Source organism: Ptychodera flava, chromosome 21 (genome assembly GCF_041260155.1).
Source record: "Ptychodera flava strain L36383 chromosome 21, AS_Pfla_20210202, whole genome shotgun sequence".
In the NCBI taxonomy this organism is placed as follows: Eukaryota; Metazoa; Hemichordata; class Enteropneusta; family Ptychoderidae; genus Ptychodera; species Ptychodera flava.
In genome coordinates, this window is record NC_091948.1 from 17,290,411 (window position 1) to 17,306,765 (window position 16,355).

The 16,355-nt window shown below is 39.1% G+C and overlaps 2 protein-coding genes across 2 annotated transcripts; one reads left to right on the forward strand and one right to left on the reverse strand.

Moving 5' to 3' along the window:
- Nucleotides 1-1,277: 1,277 nt before the first annotated feature.
- Nucleotides 1,278-3,277, reverse strand: LOC139121588 (ribitol 5-phosphate transferase FKRP-like). Its single transcript, XM_070686622.1, has one exon. The coding sequence runs from the start codon at nt 3,049-3,051 to the stop codon at nt 1,489-1,491; it is 1,563 nt and encodes a 520-aa protein (XP_070542723.1). The 5' UTR covers nt 3,052-3,277; the 3' UTR covers nt 1,278-1,488.
- A 245-nt stretch (nt 3,278-3,522) lies between these two features.
- Nucleotides 3,523-16,321, forward strand: LOC139121589 (polyamine-modulated factor 1-like). Its single transcript, XM_070686623.1, has 5 exons — nt 3,523-3,724; nt 5,175-5,280; nt 5,646-5,752; nt 14,108-14,306; nt 14,576-16,321. Exons 1-5 carry the CDS (start codon nt 3,555-3,557, stop codon nt 14,663-14,665), a joined length of 672 nt encoding a protein of 223 aa, XP_070542724.1. The 5' UTR covers nt 3,523-3,554; the 3' UTR covers nt 14,666-16,321.
- The last annotated feature ends 34 nt before the right edge of the window (nt 16,322-16,355 follow it).

Here is a 16,355-nt window from a genome sequence, read left to right on the forward strand (position 1 = left end):
CACATAGAGGGACTGTGCTACAAGTAACAATGAGCACCAAGATTTGCAGAACATGCAAGGGACTCTAGGCCTCCATATAACAAAGTCCAGCAATTATTTGCCGGGACTGCAAATGGAAACTTTGATTTTGCTCAGTGAAGTTTATATTCAATCAAGAAGATATCAATCAAGAAAGCTTGTAGGATTGCAACTTCAGTATTTGCTCCAAGCACAGTGGATAGAGGGACTGTGCTCCAAGATAATGAAAATGTCCAAGCAGAGAATTTAAATATCGCTTCTGTCACTTAATTGTCCCAAATTTTGTTGACAAACAATTGTTTTACTCACAAACCATGTGATTGCTTCTCAGATTCAGCATTTGTTGACCTTGGCAAAATTAAAGTGACCTTGTTCAGCTCACTTTGACGCAAATGTTGGACAATCCATCACTTGCTAGTGAAAGAAAGAGTCTGTCCAAAATGTAGAGACAAGATACTCAGCAACTTGTCTAAAGCAGCAGCATGCAAATAGTTGTGAGTGAGTCGCATGTCACACTTGCTATGATGACCGACTGACTTTTCGGGGAAAAGAAATATCCAACATACCACACCACCACATATGGAGAAAAAGCACCCCTGACATCTAGCTCACCATCTTGGGCATGAATACTATACTGAATGGCTTTGGAAAAGCTGTACCACTCTGATGGTGTAGTTTGGACCTTCACACATTTAAGTTGGATAAGCCTTTTAACATTGAAGTTTGATAACTCTACAATTTTGCTTTTCTTATCACCAGTACCGAATTTAAGGCTTACAATTGATCATATTTAGCAAATACTCTCTTGTAACTGGGTCAGACTCATTTACACCTACAAATGTAGTGTGATGTAAAGTAGCCAAACACTTCCAAAATAAATGGGGGATAGGATGGTTTGACATGTGGCAAAGGAGAAAAGAAACTTTTTGATGCATAAAGCAAAAGTACAGAATAGCAGAGGTGCAGTTACATGTAAACTATGAAGGAAAAATGACATTAATTTCATATCCACTGTTGTCGCAGTATGATGCAATATGGATTTAATATTGAAAGAGTAAGTTTTTTGCATCTCTACTATGAAATTAATTTATTTTAAACCTAAACATTGACTGATAACAGATAAATTGTGTCTGTAATAGTGGTGCCATTACCAGCCTACAAAATTTGTGGCCATGGCTGTGTCCCTCACCACAGCTCAATAAACTTAATTGCAAGTAAGGCAATCAGCAGTAGGTTACTCAGGAATTATCACACTGGCATAACTTTACATACAATACACGTAAAACTGTGCTTTATTGACATATTACATGTTTCCAAGTGGAGTATGTTAATAAATGTTTTTGTTTGTGTATTTTTAAAAAAAACAAGCCATTGCATATCCATTTTTGGAATTTGACAAATAATTTAAGGAAGGAATGACTGAATATACATATGAGAAAATAAAAAAAGACAAAAATGGCACTGTAATAATCAATTCTGAGGCATCTTTAGCTTTTCTGGGTCAGGATACTGTGGATTCTCAATCACTCCCTCTCCAAACTTAAATTCAAGAAACTCCCTAACATTATTTGGTGCTGATACTTGCATTCCTGCAAAGTTTATTTTGGTCAATGGTTTCAGGTAATGTTCTGGGAACTCTGTGTCCTGTCTGTGAGTCTTAAACCATGAGTCTTTTGTCATTATTCCATCTTTTGTATAGAAGGGAAATATGTCAACATGCATGTGATTGGAAACGCTGTACTGAACACGGTAGAAATCGCCTTCTGTAGCCTTTTCCCATACATATCCATTGTCATCAACACTTGGAATTCCATCTTTGAGATCAGCTAGTTTGGGACACTTTGCAATGTCATCCTTGTACATTCCAACATCAACATCATAGTCCCAAGGGATGATGTCTCCGTGTCTAGCTGCTCCAAGGAGACTGCCTCCCTCTAACCAGTAGCGTATGCTGGCTGAATCTAATATCCTAAACACATAATGAGCAGTTTCTCTCAAATGTTCCATGCAACAAGGTGGTGTCCATCTACCCTCATACAAATATTCTGGCATATCATCAATGATAGTTCCAAAACATCTTGCTGTGTCTCTTTTACAACCGTACCACTCAATCTCTCCAGTTGGCTGGACGACCTTTTTAATGCCAAAACTGTCGTACAGATTCGTCACTCGTTCATGTTGGTTGTTTGAATACTTCCACTGGCTATGAGCATCTGTGTGCGCGGTCTCCATGGAAACTGATTCAGAGCTGCTGATGAGTGCCACTTTCCACTGCCTCAAAGTTGTCTGGATGTAAAGGCTTGTCTGCATAGGCCTTGCATAGGGGTAACCAAGAGTCACCAAATCTACTGTCCGCAGTAGTACAGCGTGAGTACCCGAGACTGTGTCACAAATGTGACTACCAGATGAAGAGTACATCAACGTCCACTGTTTGAGATCAACATTGAGTGTCTGACAAGCAGCCAATTCACTTTCTGCAACTGCATCTACCTTCAAGGCAACCAGTCGAACATGATGCATTTGCTTAGAACCTTGGATGGATTTAAGTTTTGATACCATCAATTTGACTGCTGATGATGTCAGAATTTCTATTCCATCGGGTAAAAAGATCACATATTCAGTCTTGATGAAGTTTTCTGGTCTAGACATGTACTGAGACTGATTGGGTGATATGCCCATTGTTACAATGCGTATATTATTTGAAGAGGCTACATCAAGCGAAAGGGGAGGATATGGCTGTTTGTCCGAAATTATCAGAATTTGTGCAAGTGGAAAAACTTTTAAGACGGATGAAACTGTTTTCGGTATCATGTTATTGAAATTCTCAAATTCTCTGAAGACAAATGTAACCAGGTCTTTCTCATAGATAACGTTGGAAGACGTCTGTCTGGAACATCGATGTTCTCCATCTTCGGGTACACCGGGACCCATTCCTTGATCAAGTCCTTGTTGAGTTCTTGCAACGTAGTATAGAACGACAAAATTGATACCAATGGCAGCAAGTAGCAGTAACTGACTTCTCGTGATCCTCATCGTGGGAGGTGTTGTAATCGCATGCCCGCAGCTGAATTACCCTGGTACAGCTGTAGAATACATGTTTTGTACACGACTTTCTCAGAACATACTTGGGAGAGGAGAGTTACCGACCCAAGTCACTGCGGTAACGACGGACGGACGAAACATTACTGAGTTTCTGATCCTGAGCAGTCGAGTAAACAATCCAAACAGGTAAGTGACCTGACCTCTCTCTGCGACCTCACTGAGGCGAGGCTGACCTCAGCGATGACTCTTAGGCTCGTTCACAGAAGAGAACGGGATTTAAGTGGTTTAGTCTAACTTATTCTGCAATTTAATACAATGAAATAATCAGTGAGTGATTAAATAGATTTGCAAAGTGATTTTAAAAAGCTTTAAATTAAATTGACTGCTTTCTTACAGTCCTTAGTATATTACTGATAAAAGGTCCGTCATGTAAAATGACTATAGGAATGTCAGTGCAAACAAATAAACAGACGATCGCACCCGCCACTTTCAAAATGGCAGAAAATACAGATGGACAAACTTCCTCTGAAATCGCGCGGACGAGTGATGAAGGCGCCAAAAAGGACGTCTCTCAATGTTCCTCTGAACATGAAGGACGACACATGTTTCGCGTTCGGGACGCTTTACATAAAACGGTGAACAAATGCTTGGAGAAGACGAGTCGGTAAGCGAGGAAACCATGTTTGATAGCAAGTAGCTGCATAGCTGCAGTACAGTAGCTCGAGGTTTTGCCTGGGTCGGACGGCAAAACCAATCTGGTTTTGCCGTCCGACCCAAATACCCGGGCAAAACCTCGAGCTACTGTACTGCAGCTAGATAGCAAGGTGATAGAGGGAACGGTGGTCCATGTTATTAGTCACTCTCACTCCGCAATGCGGCCGCATTTAATAGCCGCAGAACAGTAGGTGGAGGTTTTTCATGCGGTTGTGGGTCGGACGGCACGACCTCGAGCTACTGCACGACAGCTATCATGTAAGCATCCCGGGGTAAGCATATGCAACCATCAGACTGTAAACAGAGCTGTGTCGGACCATGTCGCTGTGGACGCATGTGTACTATTACTTAGAGGAATCAGTCAAACAGGCAGAGACATGCAACTGCAGCGATATAACTTTTTATTTGATTTACTTGACAAAGTTGGTTTAGTACAACAATTGGTAAGACTTCCTCTTGGTCCATCATACCTGAAATCACTTTAAAGTTTAATCTTGAGACTTTCCTCTGAGGAAGCAGTTTCTAGATGTTTCGGCACCAAGTCGTTTCGGCCTCCCAATGTCAGGCTCCAAGTCGTTTTGGCACCGCGACCCAAGATGTTTCGGCATTGCTCAAGGCTACATGTGGGAACTAGTGCTGGGGCGTAATGATTATAATACAAATCAAAGTACTAAAAAGTATAGTGTCAACTATTAAACATTCACGTACATGCCTTAATCTTTGTGAGAACATGGTAAGAGACCGTAAGAAAAAGCTTCATATCATTTTCAAATCTGTGACACAAGTTTTATCGATAGCAATAGCCGCTGACATGGCAAACGTTTGAAAGCGGTGCCGAAACAGCACGGCAAAAGTCACACAAAATGCACACAAAAGTACTGGTCAAAACGCAAAGATCACGCTTACGAATATGACGGGTCAGTCAATTACTAAATAGTTTGAAAAAAAATCGAAACAGCGATGCCGAAACGTCTTGGGTTGCGGTGCCGAAATGACTTGGGGCCGGAAAATGAGAGGCCGAAACGACTTGGTGCCGAAACGACCAGCTACCGAGGAAGCTCATACACTGTAATTTTGAGACTTTCCTCCGAAGGAAGCACATCAAACGTAACCTTGGAAGGTTTAGGATTAGGGTTAGGGTTTGCTTTGAGGTTGGCATTAATTGTGTATGTAGTATATCCTACATAAAAATGGGAGCAGGTTGAGGAGGAGCCCTAAAGATGTCTTTCCCAACTATGCAGGTTACCTCCATTACCATAGTTACATCCAATTTGTCCATAAAGAGATAGTGTTTCTACATGTGAAAACCATCAAGAAATTTTTATCACTTGACGCTTAAAATCAATGCATACAATGACTGCATGATTTGTAACAAATATCTTGTCCTTCATTCCTAATAGGTACAGCCTCTTTGCCAACAATTACAAGTTTGCACACAAATCAAACCCTCAAATGTTAAAAAGTGTAATTAAACAATTCAACGACAACTTGAAGGCATCCATAGAGGTAGGTTATATGGTCCTGCTTTTTGTTCCTCTCTATTTACCAGTGAAATATACTAATTTTCTCTAGACATCTTTTATAACCAGCACCAAATAGTCCTTTGCATGTTGTTTGTTAATCGCTAACAATTCTCATCCAACAGACAAAACATCAATTCTGGATTTATCATTTTGTGTGCTCAAAACCTGTCAAGTGCCATTGTTAGATCTCCCGCTGTTTAAAGTGAAGCGTTACCAATTGAATGTCTTCAAGACTCTTATTTCACTGTTTCTGATGTGGTTTAGTCTATCAGTGCTGGTATTTTAGAATGCTGATACATGTGTGATTCTTAAACAGGAAAGTTTAAACTTGATTGGTGTCCTTTTCAGGCTGAATTTGAAGAAATGATCGCAGAGGAAAATTTAGTGTCTCTTTGTAATGATTTCGATAAGCTTGTAGAAGATGCTTCTGTACCGGATAAACCTATTACTATGTGGTAAGTAATTTTATAAAATTCAACTGTAGTCTCAATTTAATCCTTTTTCTCCCAGGGATAGAGTTGACGATGACCAAATTGAATTAGGAGAATAATTAATGTATGTCCAGATAAAGTTTCTCGTCAAAATACTAGTATCTGCCATCCATTTTAGTCAATTATAGTAATCTTGACTGCCAACTGTTTGAATATGGGTATTTGTTTCTGTGAAATCAAAATAATACTTACTATAATTTTCAGGATTGCCAGACCCTTTGCACCAAAACCATGTTGCACCATGCCATCTCATTCTGTATCAAGTCACACCAAAACCACCTCATACCAAAACAACTCCATACCAAAACCTCTTTGCCTTGAGCATCACTGTGCATCCATTTGCCCCAACACCTTTTGCCCCCTAAATAACTCCAGTTTGTCCAAAACTGTCACCAACCAGTAAAACTGAAAATAACCAATTTCATCATCTATATCTAGTTCAGCAACTGAAGTCTTGAAAGTGAACGCATTTTGAGAAAATGACACTGCAACTCAAGACACCAGTTATAGCTTCTACTAGCCCTGAAAAACATGTCAGCAGATGTCATTGACATTGGCATAATCAGGCACTTACACCACAATATTATTTGTTAATGTATAGTGGTTTCAACAGCTCATATGGGTTATACATATTTGCCCAATTTTACCGTTCATGGTTTCTGAGAGAAGAAAAGGTTCAGGTCAGTCAAATATCTTATCAAATACAGTAATAGGTCCAAAAATTTTTATATGGGTTTTCGGATGAACTGCCTGATATTTTGGTTGAGGTGGTTTTGGTACGAAGTTCTACTCAGGGCAAAGTAGAAGGGGATGAGGTGGGTTTTTTTCAGAAATAGTTTTATGACGATATTATGTCGAGCTATCTAGTTTAGGTGCAAAGTTTCTAGACCCATTTGCAGATAATTTCACTTTGAATTTCTGATATTCGTAAAGACGCTATCAGTACAACAGAGTAATGAACAAACTTGAATGTTGAAAAAGGATTATTAATGACAATTATGGCTAAAATAAAAATTCTTCATTCAAACTCTATGAAAAGAAATCTACAATTTTATGTCATTACTGAGTGTTACGTGCAGAGGATACGAACAAAAGGGTGAACTCAGCAGTTTACGTTTAAACAAAATTTATTACAAAAACAAAACTAATTGCTAAGTTAGGGACAGAGTACAAGCTTTAAAAGTGTACAGACTACTTATCTCAGCTGGGACGGCAAAGCTCCAGTCTCAGAGTTGTAACAGTCAGTCGGATGAATGAACAGTCCTTTGGCTTGCAGGCTTGAAGCTGCACAAAGTCCACAGTATAAATCCAGCGTTGACAGTGAAGGTCTTGAAAAGTCTTGAGAATGACTACTGCTGGAGTTTAGTAACACACAAGAGACACGATCCCAAAAGTCTGACTGGAAGCTGTGCACGTCCCTTTTATAAAGGCATATAAGAACAATCTAGAACTTTTTTTGACATGCTAATTACTGTTCTAAAATTATCTCCCTTACACAACTAATCAACTTTCCAGAACATTCCAAACATGACTAATTGAATTCAAGGTTGTGAGGTCATTAAGGGCAGTGACCTTGAGAATGTTCTAGACTAATTGAACTCAGGTCATGATGAGTGTGGGGGAAATGACCTACATAACACACCCCTCTTCAAAAAAGAAAATTTTTCAAAGAAAAATCTTTCTTTACAAATGTAATCTTGAAAAGGATTTAAGTACTCAAAAATTTTTTTTTTTTTTTTTTTTTTACTCTAAAGTAAAATTTCTTGAAAGTGAACAACAATAAACTCTAAATACGAGAGAGACAGTCTGCAATTAAATTGTCTCTGCCTTTGATATGTCTAATATCAAGATTAAACTCCTGTAACATTAAACTCCATCTTAGCAATCTCTGATTTTTGCCTTTAAATTTCTGCAGAAAAACAAGAGGGTTGTGATCAATATAAACCACTATTGGCTGATTTGAAGAAGTAACATAAACTTCAAAATGCTGTAAAGCTAATATCAAAGATAAACACTCTTTTTCAATTGTGGAGTAGTTTCTCTGGATTTGTTAAATTTGCGTGAAAAATAGCAAACAGGATGATCTACACCATGACTATCCTCTTGCAATAAAACAGCACCAGCAGCTGTATCACTAGCGTCCACAGCTAATTTGAATGGCAAAGTGAAATCTGGTGCAGACAACACTGGGGCACCTTGCAGTATGGCTTTAAGTGTATCAAATGCCTGTTGGCATTGCTCTGACCAAACAAACTTTACTTTCTTTTTAAGTAAGTAAGTCAAAGGCTCAGTAATTGTGGAGAATTTGGACAGAATTTTCTGTAGTAACCAGCCATACCGAGAAAGCGCATCAGTTGTCGTTTGCAGTTTCGTATGGGAAAACTTGAAATGGCACTGATTTTGGCATCAACAGGTTTTACCTCACCCTGTCCTACAGTATGTCCGAGGTAAGTTACCCTCGCCCAACCAAACTCAGATTTGGCAAGGTTGACAGTCAACATTGCTTTACTCAGTCTCTCAAAGAACTTCCGCATGAGCTTGATGTGTTCCTCCCAGGTGTCACTATACAGGACGACGTCGTCAACGTAAGCTGCACATCCGTCTAGCCCGGATATGACATCGTTGATCATCCGTTGGAACGTTGCCGGAGAGTTCTTCATTCCGAATGGCATCACCTTGTACTGGAACAATCCGTCTGGTGTAACAAAGGCGGATATTTCACGAGCACGATCCGTCAGAGGGACTTGCCAAAATCCCTTCAGTAGGTCAAATTTGTCACATACTTGGCTTTTCCCACTCGGTCGATGCAGTCATCAATCCTCGGGATTGGGAAAGTGTCTGTCTTTGTTAAAGTGTTGACCTTCCTAAAGTCCGTGCACATACGATAACTGTGATCTGATTTGGAACAAGTATGCACGGCGAACTCCAGTTACTTTTACTGGGTTCAATAAAGTCATTGTCCAGCAGGTATTTGACTTCTTCCTGGAGATATTTTGCTTTTGTTGGATTCAGTCTGTATGGATGTTGTTTTACAGGCTTACTGTCCCCAACATCAACGTCGTGATAGATGACGTTTGTCCTCGTTGGAACATCTTGAAACAGGTGTTTATATTCATGGAGCAGTTCTTTCACCTGTTGTTGTTGTTCTGGCTGGAGGTGTGCCAACTTTGTAGACTCCAGCTTCTCCAGGATTTCTGAGTTCTGAAGCTTGACCGAGCCCAGCTTTGAGTTTAGAGTATTTTCACTCAAGTCAGTTTCAGTATCACTATCTTCATAATGGCCAGAACTGACGGTACTGACAGGCTGAGTTATAGTAGGATTATCCCTATCCAAATATGGCTTAAGCATATTAATGTGACATAGCTGCTTTTGTTTTCGCCTGTCAGGTGTTATTATGATGTAATTTAAATCACTCAATTTCTATCAATTAGATATGGCCCAAAGTAACGAGCATGGAGTGGTTTGCCAGGAATTGGAAGTAGAACAAGAATTTTTTGACCTGGTTCAAACTTCCGTTTTGAGGTGTTTTTATCATATTTGGTTTTCATTGACTGCTGAGATGACTTAAGATTTTCTCTGGCTAATTCACATGCTTTAGAGAGTTTTGTACGAAAATCTGACACATATTGCAAAATATTCAGACAATCATCATCGTCAGACAGGAATTTCTCTTTAACGAGCTTAAGTGGGCCACGGACTGTATGTCCAAATACAAGCTCAAATGGGCTAAAACCAAGAGACTCCTGAATTGACTCTCTAACAGCAAAGAGCAGAAAATGAATTCCTTCATCCCACTGCTTCTCTGTGTCAAAACAGTAGGTCCTAATCATGTTTTTCAAAGTTTGATGAAATCGCTCAAGAGCACCCTGACTTTCTGGATGATAGGCGGATGACCTATACTGTTTAATGCCTAGCTGATCCATTACTTGTTGAAAAATTCCAGACATAAAGTTGTGGCCTTGATCGGACTGGACACATTTAGGAAGGCCAAATAAAGTGAAAAATTTGACTAAAGCTTTCACTATAGTCTTTGTCTTATATTTCTCAGTGGTATGGCTTCGGGGAACCGAGTTGATGTACACATTATTGTCAGCATGTACTCATTTCCTAATCTTGATTTTGGTAGGGACCTACACAGTCTATAAGTATCCTACTAAATGGTTCTTGAAAGCAGTAATAGGCTGCAAAGGGGCCTTTGGAATGGTCTGATTCGGCTTTCCTACCATTTGACATGTGTGACAAGTTTTACAGAAATGTGCTACATCCTGCCTGAGATTAGGCCAATAAAAGTGACTGAGAATTTTATGATAAGTTTTCCTGACTCCTAAGTGACCAGCCCAGGGGGTTTCATGGGCCAGGCGCAATATTTCAGCACGATGGGGCTTTGGAACCACAATTTGATGTTTTATAGCCCAGTTGTCATCAACCAAGACATCTGGAGGTCTCCATTTACGCATGAGAATACCAGACTTTGTATAATAGGAAACAGAGCTATCTGAAGTTTTACCTTCATCATCTACCCTGTCAAACAAAGACAAAATATCTGGGTCTTTGTGTTGTTCTGCAATGAGATTTGATCTAGAAAATGTCTGACTTTGGTCAGCAGAAGTTTTACTGGAAGTTTCAAATCCACGAGGGATAACGGAATGATCCGTGTCAAACACCTGACTGAGAAAGGTGTCATTTAAGTCAACATCTGTGACATTATTTTTGAGAGTAATTTGATTCTCGGAAGTTTTCTTTGACATGGCTCGAGTAATGGCACATGAAGGAAATAAATCGGGTATCTCTTGTTCAATTGGCTCTGGATCCTGATCTAAAGTAGGATTATCAGTCACAAGTGGATTAGTAATGACCTTGTCCCCGGCAAGGTCGTTTCCGAGAAGAAGGTGAATCCCTTCAAAAGGCAAACAAGGCCTAATACCTAAAGTCACAGGTCCAGAAACAAAGTCCGAAGACAAATAGACATTATGGAGAGGAACAGGAATGTAGTCATTACAATCTACCCCCTTAATAAGAACTTTAGAACCTGAAAATGACTTTTCAGAAAACGGCAGGGTATCTGCCAACAAAAGAGATTGGGACGCCCGGTATCTCTTAAAATTTTGACAGGGGTATCGGAAGAGAAATCACTAGAAAGTGATATAAAACCATCATGAATAAATGGTTCGAAAATACCCATAATGCTATCTTGAGAAGAATTGACCTTGACCTCATTAATTGGGGATAAGAGGGGTTTAACCTCAGAAAATGTGTTGCACACATTATTAGACTCTAATTGAGTTGATGAAGAAACAAGCCGGTTGGCTTAGATCCACTTTGACCACTTTGACCTTCTCGTTTTCTTTTCGATTTGAAACAATCTAACATTAAATGGCCGTCTTTCTTACAATAATTACAAGAAAGTGTACCAAACTGTTTGTCAGAAGGAGATTGAGACTTGGGATCTGATGATGTGGGAGTATTACTTGAATTTTGTGAACTGTTGTCATTTGATTTTCTACTCTCCTTTAAGAAATTCTTTGATGAAAAGGAGGAGTTAAATTTACCTGCATTGTTTCTGTATGAAAAGGACTGGGATGGTTTGCTGAGAAATGAAGATTTATGGGTCAATGAATAATCATCGGCCAAAACGTGCAGCAACCTCCAATGTATCTGCCTTTTGTTCATTGATAAATGTCTTGATGTCACTCCGGATGCACCTTTTAAATTCCTCAATCAAAACGAGCTGTCGTAATTTGTCATAATTCTGACTGACCTTTTCAGAAGAACACCAACGATCAAACAGTTGTTCTTTTGTTCGAGCAAATTCAACATAAGTTTGGTCTTTCGCCTTCTCACAATCCCTAAATTTCTGACGGTAAGCTTCAGGCACCAACTCATAGCCCTTGAGAATTAATTCCTTCACAGAATCATAATCTGAAGCCTGCTCTACTGACAATTGAATGTAAATTCTCTGGCTTTACCCACCAAAGCACTCTGCAAAAGCATAGACCAGGACTCCTTAGGCCAATTCAGACTCTGAGCAATTTTCTCAAAATGAAGGAAAATTTATCAACATCCTTTTCTTGGAAAGGGGGGACTAACCTGAAATGCTTAGTGATGTCAAAACCGTGTGAAGGGAAGGATTTTCCTGACTGTCCAAGCTCTAAACGTTTCATTTCTAATCTTTCCTGCCTATCTTTCTCTCTCTGTCTTTCTTCCATTTCTAACTGCATTTGTATTTTTTCTTTTTCTATTTGTAATTCTAGTTTCTTGATCTCCAAATTTGTCTGCATTTCTAATTCTAATTTCTGAGTTCAGAGGTAGACTCGGGCTCATAATCTTTCAGGGTGGATTCCTCAAATTGGCCTAAATCAACTAGATGTTTGGCAATACGGTACTGTATTTCCCTCTTGCGCATAGATCTTTTGACTTCTACTTTAAGGAAATTGGCCAGTGTTATGAGGTCGTCTTTTCTGAGGGAATCAAATGTGTCCTGATCAAGGTCATCCATTTCCTCTGGTTAAATTCGCCATGATTAAATTTCGCTGAGTTCACAGTATACAGTAGTTTTAAGAGGCTGGCAAAATGTTGTCAAACGGCTCAAAATGTTCGTATCCCGGACGAGCCCCCAATTTGTTACGTGCAGAGGATACGAACAAAAGGGTGAACTCAGCAGTTTACGTTTAAACAAAATTTATTACAAAAACAAAACTAATTGCTAAGTTAGGGACAGAGTACAAGCTTTAAAAGTGTACAGACTACTTATCTCAGCTGGGACGGCAAAGCTCCAGTCTCAGAGTTGTAACAGTCAGTCGGATGAATGAACAGTCCTTTGGCTTGCAGGCTTGAAGCTGCACAAAGTCCACAGTATAAATCCAGCGTTGACAGTGAAGGTCTTGAAAAGTCTTGAGAATGACTACTGCTGGAGTTTAGTAACACACAAGAGACACGATCCCAAAAGTCTGACTGGAAGCTGTGCACGTCCCTTTTATAAAGGCATATAAGAACAATCTAGAACTTTTATTGACATGCTAATTACTGTTCTAAAATTATCTCCCTTACACAACTAATCAACTTTCCAGAACATTCCAAACATGACTAATTGAATTCAAGGTTGTGAGGTCATTAAGGGCAGTGACCTTGAGAATGTTCTAGACTAATTGAACTCAGGTCATGATGAGTGTGGGGGAAATGACCTACATAACAACTGAGTGACATTCATAATCTTCAACACTTCTGAACATTTTAACTTTTTTCTTTAGTTCTCAATTCAGTAATTTTTATTTTTCCAGTTTTTAAAATATCTGAAATAGTTTTCTGATAACTGTGGAAGCTTTACCAACCTGTACTTAAAGCATCATACTTTAGCTGCACTTGATCAGACATTAGCTTGTGACGTGTACATTGAATCATAAATTGCCAATGTTTAAATGGTCAGCAGAAAGGAAATTTCACTTTTGAGGGTGCTCCTTTTTTGGTCCTTTTTAGCTCATATTTGGTATGTATATAAATACCAAAAAGAGCTTATATGGTGAGTCGGTGGTGTCTGTATGTATATATGTATGTACATGTATGTATGTGTGGATGTATGTCTGTCACATGCAAAAGCTCCCAAACCGCCGCACCTACCATCACAGTATTTGGTGTACAGGTAGACCCAGGGGTTGAGATGTGACGTTGTTCAAATGAATATGTCAGTGTCAAAAATATGCAAATGAGGTAAGAAAAAGGGGAAATCCTGCAAATGTGCGGGAGTGATGGCATTAACTGAAACAGCCCACACATCTGAGTGGGAGATTCTGTAATCTCTAACCTATTTGTATGCAGCGTACCTATTATGTGTAGAAGTGGTGGCAGTGACTGAAACATGCTACTCCACTGACCTCGAGTCATTTCCTGTCATTGTTCATGAACTGATACATATCGGCAGACCAGCTGAAACCATGAAGGACTGTGTTGAAACATCCCTCTGCTAAGCCTGTTCCTAAAGTTGACCTCCAGTACCTGAAGTTTCAGACCTTATTTACTTTTGTTATTCTTATTTTTCTGGTTTAAATATTTCTTGATGGACCAATTCAAACCAAATATGAGCACACTGTCCTTGACGGTATTTTTTAAATAAAGCAGCAATCCTTAATCCCTGGTTTATGCATTATTCTTTGTTGACATAGAATATTTACATGATATCAGTCCTTTTCCTTTGCAAGATGTATCCAGTTCATATTTGTTCAGATATACAGCTGATAAACAACATGACCCTTTAACTCATGTAGAGAAAATTCATACAGATCATCTTTGCATAAAACTGATTCGCTTGTTTACTCTGTACACTAGGCGTCCATCTGGCATCCCAAAGGAAGACCTGCGTGCCCATTCAATGAGTGTAAAACTGAAAGAGAGAGAGAATCTGAAGAAAGAACTTGCTGAGTTGGAACAGGAGTACCAGAGAATTCAAGACGTCTTTGGCGCCAGGACACAACATTTACAAGACAGTCAGAAGAAAGTCAAAGAAAGATTGAAAAAATGGGAAGAGGTGAAACAGTCTTCTTCTGTAATGTTTTGAATTTCTTGCCACATAGCCAGTGAGCAGTCCATTCCCCTATTGACTTGTGTCTGCCTTAGAATGTTCAGTGTACAGGAATGCACATTTTATTGCAGTATAAGTTGCTATTACTTGTGACATTGCAGGAGCAATTTCGTGTTGATGATGGGACCATGATCGTGCTGTCTCATTGCTCGTTCATATGTAAGTAAAAATCTACTTTGCCATAATTAATTTGTGGCTGTTTCTTTTTATTTCAGGCTGTGACGGTGTTGACCAAATCACAGGCAACTGATCTTGAACAGTCGATGTCATCAATGATGAAAGTCGCGGAAGTGAATCCTGACTGAGTCTCCAATTGACACACAAGATTAACATCTGTCATACTTGAATGGAGACTGTTAATCACTCACAAGACTTTGGTTCTGCCAAATACCTCTTTAGGAGTCATGCTGTCGTACAAAGATGTGTGAAACAAGTTGTCGTCAAATATTGTATAGAGTTTCATAACAGAACATACTTCACGACAATAGTTTGAACGTGAAGCCCTGTTCAAATTTTCTGTGAGGCCATTATCTCCATAGACTCCTGAGACTCTTAGATACAGTGCTGAAGAAACTTTCACATTTATTTATTAACTGAGTATAGTCAGTGAGTGAGAGCTGAGTGGTCATATACTCTGTAAAAATATCACTCACCAGAAGGTTGTTCGTGAAAAGAGATTGCACATGTTCCTATTTAGCAAATTCCACTGATGGCCTGTGTATCAGCCATTTAAGTCAGTGACTCTTCATTCCCACCAGGCAGTCTATGAGTGTGATTGCCTCTTGCCAAACTTACTAATTGGTAATTGCCTTTTCAAAAAAAACAGACCAGTCATTGCTACACCATTTGGTTGAAGGTTTAGGCTGACAGTTTCCTTGTCAGTAGACATCACACTGAGAACAAATCAAGCAATGAAATCAGCTACATGAAGGCAAATCCAATCATCCACGAAATTGTTCACGGTGCGAAATTAACCCTTTCACCACCATGGTTTGGCCCAAAGTCATTGCTATCAATGGTGAGTGACCTATTTACAGGAGATTGGGGAGGGTAAGTTGGGTATTTCTTTGGTCTTTCCCATATGAAATCCCAAATGCTGCGTGGCAGGTGGTTTTCACAGCTATGGCAACCAAGTAAGGGCATTGTATATACAAATACAGTCTTGTAATTATTTTTATACAAATTTCTTTACATTTAGAAAGTGATACCTGTAGAATTTTAGATTTAATATTATGTACAAACATTTTTCACCTGTCATCAGTCATGATAATGAATTCATCTGGTACATTCATGTGTGATAATTTGTCAGACAGAGAATATTTTCTAGATAATTGTCTCAGCAAGACGTTTCAATATTCTACTTGACAGAAGATGAATTCCAGGTCACACTTTGTCTTTGACAACACAGCCTCTGCCGTAGATTTGCATATTGTTCATCTACCATACAAGTATACAGCAGCAAAGACGTTTCAGATTCACTGTCAAAAAAATGCATGTGGATTTGCGTCTATTTTTGGAATTTTTAGTGTACTGCCTTTGATTAGTTTGGTCGTATTTTTGTCGTTTTAATTATTAGAATCAATATTGTATTTTCCATTGTGAACCATTGATGGTAAAACTACCTGCAAATACCACAACCATGTGGCAATGTGAATTCATTGTAAACCTGCAGATTTTGCATAAAATATGCAAAAGCTATTAAAACTTTTGCAATTAAGATATTTATTCCCCTTAAAATAATTATGCAGCACTTCAGAAATAAGGCAACTGAAAAGACGAACATCTTTGTAGCTGTGATTATATTAATAGTTTGCTATAGAGCGCCCTCTGCGGCCACAGTTATGACTAGCTTAAGTCAAGTGCAAATTTCGTGCACTCTGTTCACGCGCATGTTCGTGAACTTTTCCTGTATATTTCTGAATAAAAACTACTGAAAGGGGAAACCCAATGCATTTAACCAATTCGAGTCTGTTGAACAATGTCATTGTCGACAAA